Raw genomic sequence first — 12,384 nt, 5'->3', positions numbered from 1 at the left:
GCCCACCACCGCACCGACAGTCGGCCCCCTGGCGCCTCCTGTGAACTTCCACCGTCGCGTGGCCCCTCCCCTTCGCATCAGATCACGTCGCAGACATGGCTCGCACGTCGCACGTCATTCCCGCAACAAACGTTTACTGCTCCTGCATGTCATCCATTTTTCGTCAAATCGTACAAAGGTATCGTGTTCCAGGTTGCCCCATCCATAACTCCATACCGGAGCCTGAAAATTTCGCCCCTAAGAAATGTCGCGCACGCCTGGCGCCAGCCCCAAAGTCCCGGATACCTTGTCAGCCCGGGCCCACCATCCTGAAGCATGTCTAGTATCTCCTTCGGTCATCGCGTTCATATCTGTCATCGTACCTGTCGTCACGGTCGTATCGGTCGTCTCTCCTGCGATCATTCCTGCGCTTGTTGTCATCGTAGTCCTCCTCCCAATCACCGTTCCTTTGCTGCTCCTTCTTCCTTTTGCGTTCGTCCCAATGGCCCGCGGCTTCTTTTGCACCAACACCGCCTATGATGGCTCCAGCAATCGTTGCGACAGTGTCGTACTTCTTGCCTTTAGTCGCTTGGTTGCCTGCTATGCCGCCCACCAATGCGCCACCAACAGTCGCAATCAGACGGCTCTTCATGTCGTCGCGAGACCGAGAGCGCGAGTTAGACCGACGGCGTCGCGTTTCTCGTCGGCCTTGTCGCTCAGACCGCGGCGGAGACCACGATGAGCCTCTACGCTGGGTACCTGGTCTACCGCCGGCGCCCCCGTATCCGCGTTGTTGACCGTAGTCAGGCTGACTTTGCTGTGGGTATGGCTATTGTTGGTTAGCTTAAGTCTTGCATACTGTTCAGAGTAGAGCGCACTGCTACCTGCATGTCGCGGGTGTCACTCGGTCCGTCGCGACCGCGCGGGACTTTAAACCCTGGTCCCGGCGCCCTGTGGTCGTTCTGTTCCGTCTCGTAGTACCGATCATCTGGGCCATAACGGTCTTGCCTGTAGTCTGGCGCATACATCTCTGGGTCCGAGTTGTAGCCGTCTACACTCTTCGGTACAGAGCGAGGCGAAGTGTACTCCTTGTCGGGATTTCGCGAAGCGGTCTGAGCCGGGTAGGACGACTGATGTGCGTTTTGAACAGGCGGGCCTTGTGCGTTTTGCTGGAATTGGTTTTGCTGCGCTTGTAGCTTGCGTTTCTCCTTTCCTGTTTTGGGAAATGCCGGAAGACGATCGTAGGTTCTGTCAAAGTACTTGTCGGTGAACTTGTCAAGACCCTCGAATCCGAGCTCCTGTTTATCGAGAAAGCAAATCAGCAGGTCGCACGCTTGAGAGGACGTCTGCAGGGCCGCGCACCACCATCTCTTCTGCCATAGTGACTAGACCCTTGTGGTTGGTCTTTCCGGTAGATCCGTCTCGGTGTTACGTCCGCGAACCGCTTATTCGGATAGCAAAAGTACTGAATGTGTCGACTGACTGGCATGCCCAGTCTCTTAACGTTCAATCCCGCTTGGCGGGAACCCCATGATGCCTGTTTTCATGCGTTTTTGGAATGACGTAGGGTGGTGCTAGTTGGGAAGAAGCTAGAGGTTTGGCGTAGCGCCGTCGCTCATCAGGAACGGCTGTCGGCACGCCGGGGTCTGGATGCGACCATTGCGCAGGCAAAGGCGTTCTCGCGGCGTTGGCCATGCCAGTCTGGACATCTTGTCGAAAGCTGTATGGCTAATTCTCGAGCTGATATTGATGACAACCTGCTATTTCTGTGCGCTATAACAGCAGTCTCTCGCAGAGCCTGTAGCCAAGAAAACCCGGATAAGCTGCATCATCACGCGAAGCACACCACAGTTGTTGCAACCTCTTTCTCGTCCCATCTCGACCCATCAACATATCAGTTTCCAAAACCCACAATGATTCACATCGAAATGAAGGCGCGCGAAGTTGAGGAATCAATCGGGTATATCTTCTCTGACAGGCGCATTGCTGTCGAGGCTGTCCAAATGGCTGCTCCGCAGGTTGCGCTGATACACAACGGTGCCTTTCTTGGCCTAAACAACAACAAAAGGTTGTCTGTATTGGGCGATGCAGTGCTCGCCAAGGTGCTGTGCGGTGCCTGGTTTGATGCTCGCAATCCGAGTGGTAAGAAACGCTTTCCTCAGCACATGTGCTGCGGGGTACTGAAGACATCAGGCCAAGTGCTTTCTCAGGCGCAATGGACGCAAATGCGCAACGAATCGTTGAGCAACGATGCGCTGGCGCGCCGGGCACACCAGGTTGGTCTCGACGAATGCATCATTACGGCTGACAGCAAGCCTGTTGTGTCTCCAAAAAATGGCGGCCACGACCTTTGAAGCTGTTATTGGTGCGGTTTATCAGGATGGTGGAGATGCGGCCGTCCAGCGCGTCATGCAGTCTCTCGGTTTCTTCGGCCATGAGCTCCTCACGGTAACGTCTCAAATCCTCCTCTTCCCGTTATGAATAGCGATGCTATGTTGACTGATGTGCAAACTTCTAGATCCCGGCACAGCTGCCTCTGGGATCTGCTAGACAAGGCAATCCCAAATTCTCTTAACGAACAGTTGGCGTCTCATTCTGCTTCTCACTGCGTTTGCGCCTCCGTGAGGAGACTGGAACGCAAGGGAAAGACATTTCTGGGGCGCCTCTTTGTCGCTTCGATAATTCGGGGATGTCTCGACCATCAAATATCAGCCACAGCTGCGCCGCACCCGCTTGGATCTACCAGCCTGCGCTCTCGGATTCCACTGCGCCATTAACAACGTGTCTTCTGCATATGGTTTCTAATGCATGCAGCAGAACGGCACCCCTCCTCCGGGCACTTAGGCAGTTGCCTGGAAGCCTTGCGAAAGCTCACCGGAAGTATGCAGCCTGGTCCTTCGTAGACAACCCCTCGAGGTGCTGATCTCAACGTCGCACTTTTGATCGTCATATGGGGTACAGGGTTAAGGGCACTCCACTGCCAGAAGAATTGCCCTTCATTACATCGCTTCTTTTGTTGCAGGGAAATCGAATTGACATTGATTCATTTGTCTTGTCCAGCATGTCCTATCTTACATGATTTAGCTTTCCAACGCTTCTGACAGCGGTTCACGGCCAATCGATCGATGCATATGCAGTCCATGGCACAGCTTCTTGAACCGAGGGGCTGTCAGCCTTGGTCCTTTGCCAGTGACACATCTACTACGGTGTGGTTACACGAAACAATTTAGTGTGGCGCAGTCACCGGTGAAGTCTGCAATGGATCGATCGCTAGGCAGGGACATCCAAAAGATGAATAAAAGCCATGCATCTGTCGTTGACTATAGGAAATACCCACAACGCTATACTCTCTATCACCGAAGCCTAGCTGAGAAACCGAAGAGATCCCGCAAATATGACCGACATGGACAGCCGCATCCTGCAAGTCCAGACCATGACTGGGTATCACTTACAGAACAAGCTGCTATGTGCAGAAGCCTTGCAGATGAAGGAACCGAATTGTCCTCTTCGCGTCGAAGGAACACTCCATCTCTTCCACAAGAACAGAGACCTCGAGTTGGTCGGAGACGCTGTCATCGATGCTGTGCTAGCTACTATGTGGTACGAAGCACGCGATCACAAGGGTATTTCCAAACTACAGCGCTCACCATAGCTCGATACTGATTATACCAGGTGAGCGTTACAGCCTCGCAGCTTGGACCCAGATGCGCAACGATCTCGTCAGCAATGAGAAGTTTGCTGAACGTGGGTTCAGCCTTGGACTGGACAAGCTCATCATCATGAACCGGGGCATGAGCAGCCCATCTAACGACATGGTGGCGAACACCTTCGAAGCCATTGTGGGAGCGATACACGTAGATGCACGAGATGCATCTTTCGCCGCTGTTCGCAATGCTCTCGAGCACATGGGGTTCTTTGACCACCCTCTACTCTCTGGGTCGTCCACTGTCCAGCACATCACCACTGGACTTGCCGCCACCACTCTTGCCTAGGCCATCGCATTCCCGTGATAGGTTACAGAGAGAACACCAGAGTGGTCCGCAAGAAGGGACGCAGAGCGCTTGTGAGTGCTGTTGGAAATGGTTTGCCTTTCTTCGTTTGTTACCATCTGGAATCTGGAAATTCCAGAAAGACATTGAAAGCGCCACTTACTTCGACACCTCTCATAAGAGCTCTACGCCCCTTCTTGCGGACCACTCCGGGGATCTCCTTGCCGCCTGTCCCTGGATTGTACGCTTGTCTCGCAGTCACCAGGCCGATCGACCGCAAACGTTTCAAAGTTGAAATCAAGCCGGGGACAATTCTAGTATCACCATGGTTCGATACGTATACGGGATGCTTGCGTCTATTACATTCATTTCTATCTCATGATCGCAATTCTGCGTTGCTTTTATAACTACACGTCCACTATATACAACCATGCCAATATACAAACCCTCTCGTTCCGTCATTTGCCACTCGCGCCTCATTTTGTAATGAGACGGCATTAGATTAACGAGAGCGCCAGTTCCACCCATTCACCCAGCGAAATATCCAGTCGCAAGAAAATTCACCTCGATGGTGCGCTTGTCAGGTAATTATTTCACCACAATGTTCCACTACCCTCACAGAAGTGCTTCACGATGTCAGCTCACTAGTGAACACATGAGTTTCTCCTTCCTGGCGTCTGAAGTAATGTCACTCATTACAACTCCCTCTCAAGGCGTACGCAACCGAGTCCCAGGCTTTCATCAGAACCAGCTCTTTCCGAACTACAGTAACACACTATCGTCACGATTACGATGAATCCGCAACCACAACCAGATATGTCTGAGGGAGATCAAGATCCGCGGTTCGTTACGCTGGCCAACGAACAAACGAAAGACGCCATTGGGGAGGAAAACTGCCAGAACGCAGAGACCATTGATGAGCTGTTCAACAAAGTCATCGGCGCCATTCATCCCGAGGTTCTCGCCGCCATCAAGGCGGAAGAAGCCGATCTTGGTGAGTTCACTATGGACAATATGGACCTTGAGTCCTGGCAGATTGATATTCCCCTCTCCCCAGAGCAGAGCGACAGCCAGTACCATCAGCTGCCACAGTGGCACGAGGAACGAAATCCGTATAACGAGATACGCTATACACCAATAGGGTTGAATGATACGAGTCTGCAAGATGCTCGTGCGGCCGCCATGGTCGCTCTTGCTAGAACTCGCCAGCATGCGCAAACATCTCAAGGTTTGATCAATGAGCTGCAGACATTACCGACAACACCACAACATATTTATCCGCCACACACCCGAGCAAGAGTACCGTGGATGCAAGAACAGTTACAGCTACAAAGCCAACCCATGATTGATACATCGCAAGAACAAGTAGCCGGACGTCAGTCTATGGCATTGCGGCTAACAGTGCCGACCCCCGAGCCAATGCAAGATCAATCGTGGCGTCCAGATTTCACACGTCCAACAACGCCACAAGTAGCAATTCCTGCTTTCTCAAAGGCGCCCACTCAGGTACCACGCGCAATTGCCGCCGCTCCCCCCCAAAGTATGCATTTTGCCAACCTCGCTGAAGCACAACAAGCTGCGGCCACCCGCGTCATTCACCATAACTATTATCCCCTGGCAAACGACAGCAGCTTTCCCCAAGACGAAGCGGCCCGCAGATTCTACATTCGTCGGCTGTACGACGCCTTCACCGACATCACCCAATGCATCGACAGCGCCACTGTTGCCAATTTCGACCTTCGTTGGGCTAACCTCTCGTCCGGTACCTCCCCCTACACGCCAGCTATGATCACCACAGTCTGTCATGCCCTCCTCGCCATCGCCATCAACCTGCACACCCATGGCCCCATCTCTCTCAATATCTACGATCAAGGCAAGTTAGAGAACGTGTACAAGTACCGCGATCTCACATTCAGTGCGCGCATCGACAAGGTGTGTGAGCTGATGCGCATCAGCAAGGCTAGGTGTGGAAATCTGCTCAAGTTTGAGGGGCTGGAGATGGTGGTTGCTACGGCGCCGTTGCTCATTAGACAGACAAGGAGTAACTATCACCACAATCGGAATAGACAGGATGATCTTGTTGCGGGTAAAGAGACGGAGGCTGAGGAAATGGGGCATGACGATGAGAATGAGGATTAGAACGGGCAGTAGTGACAACTTCCGTCCTTCCTCGCTAGATTGCGTCTTCTTCTGTTCCAAATTTAGCTGAGGCGGACCGTTGTACTGGTGCTTCTTTGAAAATTTTGGCATTCTCATGTATTCGTAGTAAATTACATGAACCTTTTATCGTCTCGCAGACTTGTTCGTCTTTTGCTTAGATGTGCTTTGCACATCCTAACGCGCGCGTGCTCACTGAACACTGTGGCTACTTCGTGGATGATAGTTTGCAATAAAATGGGTGCTTTTTCATTAAATGATGCGACTTTCGTGGGCTTTGATGTTGTGGTTGTGATGGTGAGCAACGTCTCTGCCCTGGTGGCCAAATCATCGACGCGTGACGTCACTTTTTAGCCAGGCCTGGTACGTGCTCCGAGCTGCACGCGTCTTCGGTACGTGGCTTCCCTCTGATCCACGTTACTGCAAACTGGCAAACTCTCGCAAAGCGATGATCGTCTTCGCTCTCGCTGCTGCCTGGAGACTTCGGAGAAGAAACACCAAAAGTCGAACTGGAATTCTCAGCCTACTCTGGTTTCGCGCGCACTGCATCGCGTTGCGACGCGACGCACTACGTCTTACGATGAACAGTCTAATGGGCATCAATGCTGGCCCGTACCGTCTTAACGTCTCGCGCGCCTGCTTCATTTGAGAAGAACAGATTAATGCGTTCCATTCACCGCTCGGGGGTGCTGGTGTTTCACGATGTTGCGCTGCTTGCTCTTGGCGTTCACGCGATCATTCTATCGCCTGGCAAGGTGCCCAGGTGCATTCACACCACCTGCCTATTATGGTAAAATGCGCCTTCTATTTCAGGTTTAGACTAGCAGCATACATCGCCGAGACACAACTCAACCCCAGTTTAGGACAGTATAACAGTCAGGCATACATATCTGAAGATGATACCTCCAAATCCACAGCAAGAGCAGGAGCAGGACGCATGGGATGCTCGGAATGCTTCATGGCATATTCCTGACGCAAGAGTGTATTCGTCTCCCATGATGTCAACAAACTACAGCAATAACTACGTCAACTACGGCAACATGAGTCCACATATTGGCTACGCTCAGGATACGCCAGCTGTCAATCCAATGTTCGCCCCTCAGTACTCTGCTCAACAAGTTGACCAACATAGTGTTATTGCGCCGCCTAATACTTACCGAGGTACACAGAGCTACGCACACTCTGCTCACCCGTCCGATATGTATGCTTCTCTTGATGAGGCTATGGCTGCCATGCCGTCACCTGATTGGAGCCCACCCATCAACGACGACACCCTTCCAACGTCAGATGCGCACCGCCAGGAGTGGGTCCAAAAGCTCCTCGATGCCGTCAACAACGTCAAGAATACCCAAGGCAACAAAGGCAAAGACTTCAAGAAGCGTTGGACTGATCCGGTGAAAGGGCCAAGTAACTACTACCTCTTTCTAGATAAACTCATCCTTTGCTGGAATATTGAGGATCTTGTAGAGCGTTTGCACCGGGTTGGGCCATCGGCACTGCATTCCTTCGACGACAATTTCTGGGAATCAGCAGGGCGAACACGTGGCTGGACGTTCCAACACCGGATGAATAGGATCATAGAACTGCTCACTGTTTCCAAGACAAGGTGCGACTCCTTGCTCGGCGGCAGTAGTCTGCAGAACATCGTAGCCAACCCAGGGGAGCGCGCCGTTGCAACCAGGACACAAGCAAGGCAGAATGCGAAGCGTGGTAAGACGCTGAAGGCTGGCCGGGTGGCGAAGAAACGGAAGGCAACAGGGTATAAAGGGTAGGCATTTTCTTTCGCAGCGTAAAAAATGATCAACGAGGTACCTCGTGAGTCTTGGTATCAAGCCTTGGTATTCCGACTAACGGACTTGTTTGCCAGTGACCTGTCGTGACGTTGTAGCGAGGAAGCGATACCTCTTTTCCCTGATGAGGGAATGAATACCGGAGAGTCTCATCCTGTCGTGACCGCGATCGGTGTGATGGCAGTGACTACCACGTTTCTGTCGGAATACGGCACCGAATAGCGATCATATACTCATCATACTGTGCTCAACGCCTTCAACTAGTGCATCTGAATGTTCGCTACGACTATGCCAACGCTTGTCTTGCTCCATCAAGTCGACTTGATATCGCCCAGAAGAAGTGTTTCCGGATCACTCGAGGAAGTCGAACGATCTACATCCCGCGTAGACGCATGGATTTGCGGCCGCGGTCAAAAGCAGTTGCCACATCCGAACTAAGAGCCGCATTTATGCAGGGCCAGAAGCTACCGGGTGGATTCGCACGGCGTGTGATTGGTGTCGCTGCCAGGACCGTGTTCGGTATTTTCGCCTCCCCATATCCCGCTGTGCCTAGATCTGTGCCAAGTTGGAAGAGTAGAATGCATGATGCATGCGCAAGTGGGTGATCTAGCTAGAGCGCAAGTCAATCCATCCGTTTCAAAATTAGACAGACCCTTATCTCTTGAGAAGGTTAACCATTGTAGGTCTTCCGGTGAAGATGGGGTTGTGGCTTGCATCCGTTCGAGCTACGCAAATCTTCGGCTAGATAGTGGTAGTTCATACCGAATTCTAATATTGCGAAGGATTTAATCAGGCACAATTTCGGCGCGTATAGCCAGAGTCTCGGGGCTCGAACCGGAAGCCGTGTAGAAATGTGGCCTCCATGGGCGCATGCCCTTCCTCAGGCCACAACTGTGGATACGATATTATGCAATTGTTACCACGTCCAAGAATACACACGAGTAATTGTAGTCGTTTCGGCGTTTGAACTCGGAGTCTTGGTGTGAAGGATTTAGCGAGGACACGGGGGGCCTTCCCCCGTCCAAACGTTATCGCCTCCGCCGTCATCCCCACATCTCTCCTTCATCCACCCAATCCTGAGCATCTACCGAACCATATTTGGTCTTTTCGCGCACCAGCAAGGTTGAGGTCAGGTCATGTTAGCCAGCACACCTCTATCGCCAAGACCGGATTGTCCCCGCTCACACTTCATGTCTCGTGCGCGCTTGCTGTTCACTCTGCCGCGTGCGCGAAACATCCAACCACCCAGGGACCGCAAGCCGCACCATCGGGCCTTGCACCAGTGCTTAGTCCGCACATAACACCAAAAACAGTCCAGACCAACAGTTTGACCGGATGCGTGTTGTCCGATCACTAACAATAGCTGAAGGCGCGGTGTTGGGACGTTGCCACGGGCCTCTATGAACAAAGGATGGGTGTTGAAAGAAGCCCACTCAAGGGCGCTCGGCTGACGACGAAGCATCTTGGCCGTCGTATGTGCCGTTCTCCATCTTGGCTTACAACGAGGCGAGAAAAGCTTCGGCAGCCGCGGCGGCACAGCTCGTCGCTGCGGGGTCAGTCGCCAAGTTTTGTGGCTGCTTCACTGGCTCGAAGCTTCTTTGCGAGCAAGTCTCGCGAGGAAGCTTCGCCAGCGCTTGCGGAGCTTGGTCGGACACAAGCACAGAACGGTTTTCGGTGCTACTACGCATATCAACGAAGTATGTGTGGTGTGGTCGCGCAATCTGTAGTCGGAAAGTTACCACGTTTGCGGGAAATCGAAAGGGCGACCCCATGGGGAAGATGTCAACGGCGTCGTAGGATCGTCACACCCACTTCTTTCCTCCGCTCTGAGAGAACGCACTGATACGTCCGATCCGACCCCGGGACATGTTCTGTTTTGTCACTTGCGCACAAGCGCTAGCTTGGCCCACCGGAAGGCTTAGTGCAAAATAGCGCTCTTGGCGGACCGGAGATGGTTACATTCACTGCAAATCGAACTGCACGGACGGACTTGGCAGAACTTGGCTCGCATCAAGACTCAGCGGCTGACTGACATGGGCGTTGATAGTATCGTTACGAGGCGTTCTGGTCAGCCAAGATGACTGCGGGTATATATTGAGCTCCCCCGCGCTCGATCTTGAAATCAGCAGTGCGATCGGACTTGCGCCTACATCTACAGGGCAGTCTTCTTACCTTCTCATTGCCTCCAAGCTCTTTTCAAGTTACCATCAGCACCATGGCGAGCACCAACCGCCCAGCAGACCCATTGGCGAAGGGCATCATCCCCACCGCCAAACAGAGTCTCAAGGATCTCTTCACTTGGGACCAACGTGTAGTCGTTCGCAATGACTACGGCGAGGAGCACTGCGAGTGGCAGAAGCCAGAGCCTCTCAAGAATCCTATCAGCCTGTTCGCTCAACTCGGAGTTAAGGATTGGCTGGTAAGTTGTGACTGTACGAAGTGCATGTGAGACATATACTGACTTCGTACCCCTACCTCTGCAGTACTTCCTTGTCGGATTCCTCGCATGGACTGCCGACGCCTTTGACTTCCACGCGCTGTCAATTCAGACTACCAAGCTTGCCGACTACTACGACACCTCAAACACTGCTATCTCGACGGCCATCACCCTAACACTGCTTCTCCGCTCCGTCGGTGCTGCTATGTTAGTAATACCCATGTACGAACTGTATGTGAGACAAATACTGACTGGTTTGTAAGGTTTGGCGTGGCTGGCGATAAGTTCGGTCGAAAGTGGCCCATGGTTCTTAACATGATCATCTTGGGTCTTCTCCAGGTTGCTACCATCTACGCTGGAACTTTCCAGCAATTCTTGGCTGTACGGAGTCTCTTCGGTCTCTTCATGGGAGGTGTCTACGGAAACGCCATCTCCATGGCGCTTGAGAACTGCCCGTAAGTACATCTGAGTTAATTACATGGAAGTCCCATACTGACATTCGCAGGGTCAACGCCCGTGGTCTTATGAGTGGTATCCTACAGCAAGGTTACTCATTCGGTTATGTGCTCGCAGCTTGCGCCAACTTGGGTGTCGGTGGTGCGACCAACACCTGGAAGACCGTCTTCTGGGTCGGCGCCGGTTTCTCGATCGCTGTCGGTCTCATCCGCGTATGCTTCCCTGAATCGAAGCAGTTCCTAGAGGCAAAGAAGGCTGGGCACAAGAAGGCGCCCGGTGCCTTCTGGGCCGAGACAAAGCAGATGCTTCGCAAGGAGTGGAAGATGTGTGTCTACTGCATCATCCTCATGACTTGGGTATGACAGGCCGCTTCTAAGTTGATAAACTGCCGCTAACATCTATCAGTTCAACTACTACTCCCACACGAGCCAAGACAGCTACACTACTTTCATGAAGGAGCAGAAGCATCTCAGCCCCGCAGGTGCTACCCGTGCTTCCATCCTGATGAAGACCGGTGCCTGTGTCGGTGGTACCATTCTTGGATACACCTCGCAATGGTTCGGTCGTCGCCGCATGATCGTCTGCGCTGCCTTGATCTCCGCTTGCCTTATCCCCGCCTGGGTCCTCCCCACCACTGAGCGTGGTCTATCCGCATCTGGCTTCATGATCCAATTCTTTGTCCAGGGCGCTTGGGGTGTCATTCCCATCCACTTGAGCGAGCTGTCACCACCTGCTTTCCGATCCTCTTTCGTCGGTATCACCTACCAGCTCGGAAACATGATTTCCTCGCCCTCCGCTCAGATCGTCAACGCCGTCGCCGAGGCCACTATGATCAGCACTGCAAAGGGCGAGCAGTCTCCCGCTTACGGACCAGTCATGGCTGTTGCGACTGCAATCATCGCTCTCGGTATTGCTGTCACTACTGCTCTTGGCCCCGAGAAGAAGGGTCGTCACTTCGAGGAGGCTGGTCCTATCGGTGCCAACATTGAGCCCGTCAAGGATATTGAGACTGGTAGCATGCACAGCGAGAAGGACGGTGTCAAGGCAGTTGAGGTTGTTGACGGCTCCAACCACAACGAGAAGGCTTGAGCATGCTCTTCCACCAGATCTTGTCTGCAGTGCAGAACATGATTAAGCGGTTGAGCCGCTGGCTGATACCCATGATGATGAAACCAAATAGATCCATATGATCATGAGATACGATGAATGAATAAAAACATAAAAAACAATAATTCCTTCACTTCCTTATGCTTTCTGGATGATGTGTGCCATGCTCAATCGCTATTACTAACGATGCATAATTCCTCTCGCGCATTTCACGTCATGTGCTTCACACTCTCCACATTCGCCCTGCGCATGCTCCACCGTAGAACGGAGCAGAGCCTCATGCACTCTTCCCTCCCGCACGTGGTCAGTACCAAGATCGCCCAGATCCGACTACTGTAATTGGGTGGATACAGTACCGGAGGCCTTGTTTGGTTTCGAGTCATGTCGGAGTAGCAATGGTCCGATCGCGGCGTTTGCCTGACAAGGTATACCGAAGCCTGCCAAGTTTACGGGTAGAGTGGCACGGTGG

At 52.7% G+C, this 12,384-nt stretch overlaps 5 protein-coding genes across 5 annotated transcripts; 4 read left to right on the top strand and 1 right to left on the bottom strand.

Annotated features, from left to right (window-relative positions):
- Window positions 1–319: 319 nt before the first annotated feature.
- Window positions 320–1,359, bottom strand: J4E87_000057 (uncharacterized protein; the record flags this gene model as incomplete). Its single annotated transcript, XM_049371717.1, has 3 exons — window positions 320–808; window positions 858–1,277; window positions 1,342–1,359. The coding sequence occupies 3 exons, from the start codon at window positions 1,357–1,359 to the stop codon at window positions 320–322; spliced, it is 927 nt and encodes a 308-aa protein (XP_049237851.1).
- A 2,014-nt stretch (window positions 1,360–3,373) lies between these two features.
- J4E87_000056 (uncharacterized protein) lies at window positions 3,374–3,971 on the top strand (the record flags this gene model as incomplete). Its single annotated transcript, XM_049371716.1, has 2 exons — window positions 3,374–3,602; window positions 3,652–3,971. 2 exons carry the CDS (start codon window positions 3,374–3,376, stop codon window positions 3,969–3,971), a joined length of 549 nt encoding a protein of 182 aa, XP_049237850.1.
- Window positions 3,972–4,784: 813 nt separating this feature from the next.
- J4E87_000055 (uncharacterized protein) lies at window positions 4,785–6,107 on the top strand (the record flags this gene model as incomplete). The annotated part of the gene is made up of 1 exon (XM_049371715.1): window positions 4,785–6,107. One exon carries the CDS (start codon window positions 4,785–4,787, stop codon window positions 6,105–6,107), a length of 1,323 nt encoding a protein of 440 aa, XP_049237849.1.
- A 1,016-nt stretch (window positions 6,108–7,123) lies between these two features.
- On the top strand, window positions 7,124–7,897 carry J4E87_000054 (uncharacterized protein; the record flags this gene model as incomplete). The annotated part of the gene is made up of 1 exon (XM_049371714.1): window positions 7,124–7,897. The coding sequence occupies one exon, from the start codon at window positions 7,124–7,126 to the stop codon at window positions 7,895–7,897; it is 774 nt and encodes a 257-aa protein (XP_049237848.1).
- Window positions 7,898–10,130: 2,233 nt separating this feature from the next.
- Window positions 10,131–11,897, top strand: J4E87_000053 (uncharacterized protein; the record flags this gene model as incomplete). The annotated part of the gene is made up of 5 exons (XM_049371713.1): window positions 10,131–10,334; window positions 10,399–10,559; window positions 10,616–10,807; window positions 10,858–11,164; window positions 11,214–11,897. 5 exons carry the CDS (start codon window positions 10,131–10,133, stop codon window positions 11,895–11,897), a joined length of 1,548 nt encoding a protein of 515 aa, XP_049237847.1.
- Between the last annotated feature and the right edge of the window lie 487 nt (window positions 11,898–12,384).

Source organism: Alternaria ethzedia, assembly GCF_023757985.1.
Source record: "Alternaria ethzedia strain BMP 0044 chromosome Unknown scaffold_1, whole genome shotgun sequence".
NCBI classification, from domain to species: domain Eukaryota; kingdom Fungi; phylum Ascomycota; class Dothideomycetes; order Pleosporales; family Pleosporaceae; genus Alternaria; species Alternaria ethzedia.
This window is presented reverse-complemented; position numbering and strand designations above follow the sequence as displayed.